At 34.7% G+C, this 6399-nt stretch overlaps 1 protein-coding gene across 5 annotated transcripts; it reads left to right on the forward strand.

Moving 5' to 3' along the window:
• Window positions 1–223: 223 nt before the first annotated feature.
• On the forward strand, window positions 224–6166 carry LOC115963141. 5 transcript variants are annotated; one of them, XR_004085719.1, is made up of 5 exons: window positions 224–563; window positions 1549–1613; window positions 2470–4138; window positions 4604–4753; window positions 5979–6166. XR_004085719.1 is itself a non-coding variant. In XM_031082036.1 (4 exons), exon 4 carries the CDS (start codon window positions 2499–2501, stop codon window positions 4131–4133), a length of 1635 nt encoding a protein of 544 aa, XP_030937896.1. In that variant the 5' UTR covers window positions 224–563; window positions 1404–1492; window positions 1568–1613; window positions 2470–2498; the 3' UTR covers window positions 4134–4441. The 5 variants fall into 5 exon arrangements, 4 of the variants coding, with proteins under 4 accessions (XP_030937896.1, XP_030937897.1, XP_030937895.1 ...); XM_031082036.1 differs by lacking the exons at window positions 4604–4753; window positions 5979–6166 and adding an exon at window positions 1404–1492 and having other exon boundaries at window positions 1568–1613; window positions 2470–4441; XM_031082037.1 differs by lacking the exons at window positions 4604–4753; window positions 5979–6166 and adding an exon at window positions 1410–1492 and having other exon boundaries at window positions 1568–1613; window positions 2470–4441.
• The last annotated feature ends 233 nt before the right edge of the window (window positions 6167–6399 follow it).

Here is a 6399-nt window from a genome sequence, read left to right on the forward strand (position 1 = left end):
TAAAGAAGTGGGTTTAATATGTAGTATCATCAACTTTGAAAGAAACAAACATGTGATGTGCCAAATATTCAATGCATGCAAGTAGAAAACTGAAATTCCATTTTAGTAGAAGATAGTCAAAACTTAACCTTTTTAAGGTCACGTGTTTTCTGGGTCTAGTCAAAAGAATTACTGGTGGTGATGCAATCATTCGCTAGCTTGATAAAGTTTTGCTGACAAAGATAGTTAGGTTCTCTCTTTGATTCTCTTTCCACTCTTTTCTCTGTTTTCTTAAGAGGAATATTCTTTTTGAGGTTGGTGTTTGGTTTGGGAGGGAAATGCCTAATAAGAAGAGCTTTTGTTAATTTGTTGTAAAACCGAGTTGTTGAGGAGAGGCTATTTTCGGTGTCAACACAGCAAACTCAAACCCAAAGCCAGCCAGTGCCACGCAAAAACTGCATTTCTGTTTGTATTGCAACCAACCATTTTTTTGAACTATTAGTGCCAAATTTATGTTGAGTAGAGACCCTTTTCAGGGTCTCTTCTTGCTTGCTTTCTTGTTGACAACAAACAAAGAAAACAAGGTATGATCTCAAATCCCATTTGTCTTATTATAATGTCTTTTGTTAGCACTTGAGAAATGTTTTTGTTTCAGTTTTGCTTTTGCATGTGTTAGTTGATGGAAATGCATGATTTTTATTTTTTTTTTATTTTTTTTTTGAATTTTCTACCAAAATGGGCATATATTATTGAAGCAAATTGTAAATGGGTTAGTGTCTGTTTTGATCATGAATGAATGGTTGATGACATATCGGGCTTTTGATGAGGAACTATGATCTTTGTTCCCATTGTCTTATTAAAATGTCTTTTGTTAGCCCTTGAGAAATGGGTTTGTTTTAGTTTTGCTTATGGATGTGTTAATTGATGGAAATGCATGATTTTATTTTTATTTTTTTTAATTTGAACTTTCTCTCAAAATGGACATTATTGAAGCAAATTGTAAATGGGCTAGTGTCTGTTTTGATCAAAAGTGAATGGATAAGGAATTGAATAGATAAAATGATATCTTTTTAATTGAAATGGTGAATGTATAAACTTTTGCATATAATGAAATGATGATTGTATAAGGGGTTGCTACAGTTTGAAATTTTCAGTATCAGTTTTATTATGGCTACCAATTTACATATCATTTCACAAGATTATCAATTTGTGGAAAAGATTATGAATGGCAAATATTTATATATATATATATATATATATATTTCTCTGGGATTTTCAAACGCATTGTAAATGTATGAATTTATTGCCATTCAAGAATTTGTTTTATTGAATTAAAGGACTTACTTGTCCATTTATCTCTCTTCTCTGATTCCAAGTTTAAAATGGTTTTCTTGTTTTTGCTCTGGCTCTTCCTGAATTGGTAGAAGCAGGTAAATGTTGTTTTAAACTTAAAAGCTCAAGGATTCATTTGACTAGAGCAGAAGAATCCCTTTCTATCTAATGATATTGGATGGTGAGTAGGTTGTTTATTCTTTTGTCCCCTGATTTTGATTATACTTTTTCCTAAAGCTTTACAGGTTCTGCACAGGGACTCAAAATATCTGAAATGGATCCTCGGGGGCAGACTACTCACGGTAATTGTTATGATAATATAGTTTTGTACTTTTCTTCTCCCTTTAAAAAAAATTTTAAAAAAAAATTATAATAAGGTGTTGTGTTGTTTCACTGGTAATTGTGTATTTAAATCTTGGAATTAGAAGCCTTCAAACTAAGTTCTGAAAAAATTTCTCACCCTTGAAAGAAAAATTAAGCCAGTGTTTGGATATGAATGGAAGTAATGAATTGGTTGATTGCATAGATATTTCAGAAATACAGACAAACACACAGGCACATGCACACCCACTGGTAAAACCATAGGGCTTCCTTTCTGACCACAGTTTTTGAGGTTGGATGTGAAGTTCTTACTTGTATCCAGAAAAAGAAAGGATAGAATGGTAAAAATAACTCTGATGAAAACTAACAAGCCCTTAAATTAAATTTATGGCAGAATCAGATTAGTTAATCTAAACCTTTTGAAAACATAGCAAACTTGTTCAATGTAAATGATGTATGGATCAGTCAATCAACATTTTCAAGTATTCATGCAATCTATCAGAAAAGTCTTTATAAAATTTTGTTGCAAGGAAGCTTTTGTATGTGTGTGTGTGTATATATATATATTTTATAAAAATTTTAATAGGACTTTTAGGCATATGTCAGAAAATTTCCTTTGTTCATGTTTTAGCTCAGGCTAAAAATCTAAAGAAGATTTTGAAGCCCAAGATAATCTCTACTTAATATGCGACCTTTGTGAGCACCTTGATTTGAATTTTTGTGAAATATTATAATGTAAAAAAGTAATTTAAAAAGTTTGAAGGACTGTGTAGTGCTTCTGCTCCCTCTTTCATTCTCCCACCTTTCCCTCTCTAATGAAATTCTCATATGCTGCAGGGTTGTGAGTTTGCCAGTTATAGTAAATAATGGCCGAGGAGAGCACTGAGACTCCACTGACTCCTGAAAAAACTGAGGCTGAACGTGGCTGTGAAAGGAGGAGGAATTCTACTGGGAGGTTGGATAACCCAATTGGTGACATAAAGATTCGTTCCCGTTATCTCTGTGCTTCAACAGGTTCCTGCCATGATGCTTGCAAATATGGAACAAAACCTGCATTAAAGCCGTGGAGTTCATTTCCGAAGAGGGTAACAACTTTGGAAGGTGAAATCCAGTCTCCTGAAAAGGCTGCTACTTCAATTGAGGGGAAGAAGAAATCAGCAATTGGTCGTAGGCCTTCTTTAGATTCCAAAGTGCAGAAACCTAGTAATCCTGTTGTCATCAAGGGAGAAGTCTCCTCATCAACAAAAAAGGAGACTGCCACTTTAGAAAAGGTTCCAACATCCTCCAAGGAAATAGATGTTTCTATAGAAAATGCTAGCAATCAAAAGCCAAAGCATAGGAAATCAAAGTCATATTCTCACCCAGTGGATTGGAGTTTCAGCTTTCAAAGAAACAACGAAATCAGAATAAGCAAGGAACCACAAGGAGATTCAGCCAGCTCAAGAAAAAGCAAAATCTTAAGCAACGAGTTGAGCACCTCCAAAATTGGTGAGAAAAAGGCTTCAATTCCACACACCGTTAACTTGTTTCCCAAACATTCTGTCAAGGGAGTTTCAAACATGAAGACCAAGAACGAAAACAGTGTAACAAAGGTCAAACCCAACCAACCCAGCGATGTTCCTGAGAAGACTTTGTACGTCATTGAAGCAGGTACAGAGAACAAAACTGTGGAACCCTCTCAAAGTAGTGTTTCCTCATCTCCATCCTCTGTGGACAAAAGCCTGAAGCAAGCTCAAAAGGGTATCCTTAGCTCACAATTGCCTTATTCTTCTAAGAAGAATAACTTGAGACACACTGGAACTGGATTTGATGCCAACAAATTACGTGTATCCTCTTATCCTTCCTTTGGGAAAAAAAGCTTGACACACGCACAATATGGAACTCATAGAGCTAAATCATCCTCGTCTCCATCCTCGTCTTCCCATAGCAAAGAAAATGGTGCCAAGATAACTGGAAGTGAGGACCAAAAGTTGGAATTCAGGAGTAGTTCTGGAAGGGATGGAATGGTTAGCTCAGAAGTTAAAGGTTCCCCAGCTCAAAATCTGAAATTTAGGAGAGGAAAGGTGGTTGAACTTCAATCTGAGAACAGTAATTCAAGGAGACTCAAATTTAAGCGAGTAAGATCAGTTGGTGAGATCCAATATGGTAAAGATCATACCAGAAATTGGAGCAAGGAAGTTGATGATGGTAAATTGGAGAAAGATTTTGAGAGAGACCAAAATCTGGAGGGTACAAGAAGGAGAAACTCCAAGAGCAAGGAAGTTGGTGACAGTGAGGATGGTACTGAAATCAAGTCTGAAGAAGTTGTTCTCAGACACCAAAATGTGGAAGAAAAGAAAGATACCCAAAGTCTGTATAATAATGTGATTGAAGAGACTGCAAGTAAGCTGGTTATGGCCAGGAAGAGTAAGGTCAAGGCTTTGGTTGGTGCTTTTGAAACTGTTATATCTCTTCAGGATACCTGCACTCAGTCCTCAGTTAATGGAGAGATATCTGATTGAGGAAGGTATTTCAGAGATAGAAGCTTCTTCTATTGCATGTCCTGCTACTTATTGGTTTGATCAAGAGTAATATACCCTCTTTGTTTCATATTGTTCTGCTTGTGTCGGATTTTTTATTCTTCCTTTTGAAACCTTAGGTGCGTGGTAGATTTGTGATTGAATGTAGACTATCGTGCTTAAACGAGGTTAAGTATCTCTTAATGATCTGCATTAGTACTTCTTCCCTTCATTTGTGGGAATGACTCTTGTATCCTGGCAAAGTTAGTCAGTTATTCCTGCTTCTATTCAATCAGAATTTCTTTCTCTTACTACGGCTTTTGAGTGAAGTTTGTAGTGTGCCTTTCTATTAGAATCTTATTTTCTCTCTCTTGTATGTGTGCGTGTTTCTCAAAAAACAAAATTGTGTATCTGTTATATAAATTGTTCCATGTTATATTCAATCTCTGACAATCTTACTCTGTTCTATACAGGCATCATAAATCATGGCTTTGGTTCGTCCAAGTTAAAGGCATTGAAAGAAAAATTAGCATGAGTACCCCAGCATTTGGCACGTTGCCATGAATCTGGAATATTCAAATAGGTGTCATAGACATAAGAGTTGGATGTTTTCAATTCTAGCTGTAAGTGTTCTTGCTTTCTGTAGTTAGGTGGCTACAAGAAGACTTATAAGTGGCTTATATAAATAAAAAGGTTCCAAACTGAAGTGAAAAATAATTGGGTAGGAAATTTATGCTAAGAACAAGTTAAAAGTCTTAAGCTGTTCAAAATCTAGCCTTTGACAAGGTAAAAACAGACATAGACATAGTTGTGTGGTGGAATTACAGATATGATAATAGTGGTAGTAACTTAAGCAGTCCTCTTTTAAAATCCATATTTACATCCCATATATCTATGATTCTATGTGCTTCACATATATCCTTTAACTCCTTCGTTTCAACATGTTGTCAAAGTTTCCTCATCTTCTACACGTCCTATTTTCATCTTTAAAATTTAAGAAAGTTATATTTTCATCCATGAAGATTTAGAGTGTCACTCATTTTGTCTTTATATTCACTTTTGTTAACAGCGTATTTGATAAAAATATATATCTTCAGGGACAAAAATAGAACCTAAAATATAATTTATATTTTAGGTTCTATTCTTTTCCCTGAAAAGTGAAATATCAATCAGATTTTATTTTATCCCTAAAACTTAATAGGAGCAAACCCCCTGACCTAGTTAAAAAAAATTTATAAAAAATATATATTTTGATCCCCAAAAATAAAATTTTGAATACTTTGACCCTAAATTTTTTTTAAGCTCAATTGAAATAAGTTTGATTATTAAAATTTTAGTACTACTTTCACAATATTTTCACAATATAGATTAAATGACGAGTTATAGCTGATTTTTATTTGGACTCACAACTGACATCACTTTTTTACTTACAGTTAATAACTTACCAACTAAATTTTGTTGTGAAAGTGAACATTGTGCAAAATCCCCTAGAATGGTTTGTAATAAGGTGGCTGGAAGGGTTTTAGATGGGAGAAACCCAACCATGGGTGGGTTAGACTCAATTCAGATGGATCTTCTCTGGGTAACCATGGGCCTGGGCCTACAAGCAGTGGAGGTCTCATTAGAAACGAAACGGGCGAGTGGATTAGCAGATATGCAAGAAAATATGAGTTACAACCAGCTTTATAGCTGAGCTGTAGAGCCTTAGAGAGACTTTTTCAATGTCATAACACATAACTTCCATATACCTGCTGCAAAAATAGAAATATATGTGAAAGCTATAGTTGAACTGCTGGACAATCCAAACTATGCTAACAATGTTGTCTCTCCTTTGGTGGATGATTGCAGGTACTTAATTTCCCAAAATCCCCGAGTCCGGATCAAGCATTGCTTTTGAGAAGCCAATAGGTGATGCCTTAGCAAGACGGGGAACAAATCGAGTTAATGATTTCATTTTCTTTAATAGTCCACCTGTGGACATTCTACAGATTCTAAACTCTGATGTTAATGGTTTGTATTTAATCAAGCTTTGTCCTGAACCGGTTTTAGCTCTTTAGCTTTCTTAATATCTGATGTTTACCAAAAAAAATAAACTCTTAAAATATTTTATTTTATATGAAAAACAAATGTTTCAAATTTTGCTGCATGCGTTAAAAAAAATAAAAAAATAAAAAACCTTCTCACGAGAACTCTAGCTTACTAGCTTGCTTTCACGTTGACAGTAGAATAAAGTTGTTTTTCCCTACACTTTTCTTCTTCATCAGCAAAA

This window comes from Quercus lobata, chromosome 10, assembly GCF_001633185.2.
Source record: "Quercus lobata isolate SW786 chromosome 10, ValleyOak3.0 Primary Assembly, whole genome shotgun sequence".
Classification (NCBI taxonomy): Eukaryota; Viridiplantae; Streptophyta; class Magnoliopsida; order Fagales; family Fagaceae; genus Quercus; species Quercus lobata.

What these genes read in the sequence shown, in the direction of transcription:
- LOC115963141 (XM_031082036.1), top strand. Translation starts at nt 2,499, where the DNA reads ATGGCCGAGGAGAGCACTGAGACTCCACTGACTCCTGAAAAAACTGAG.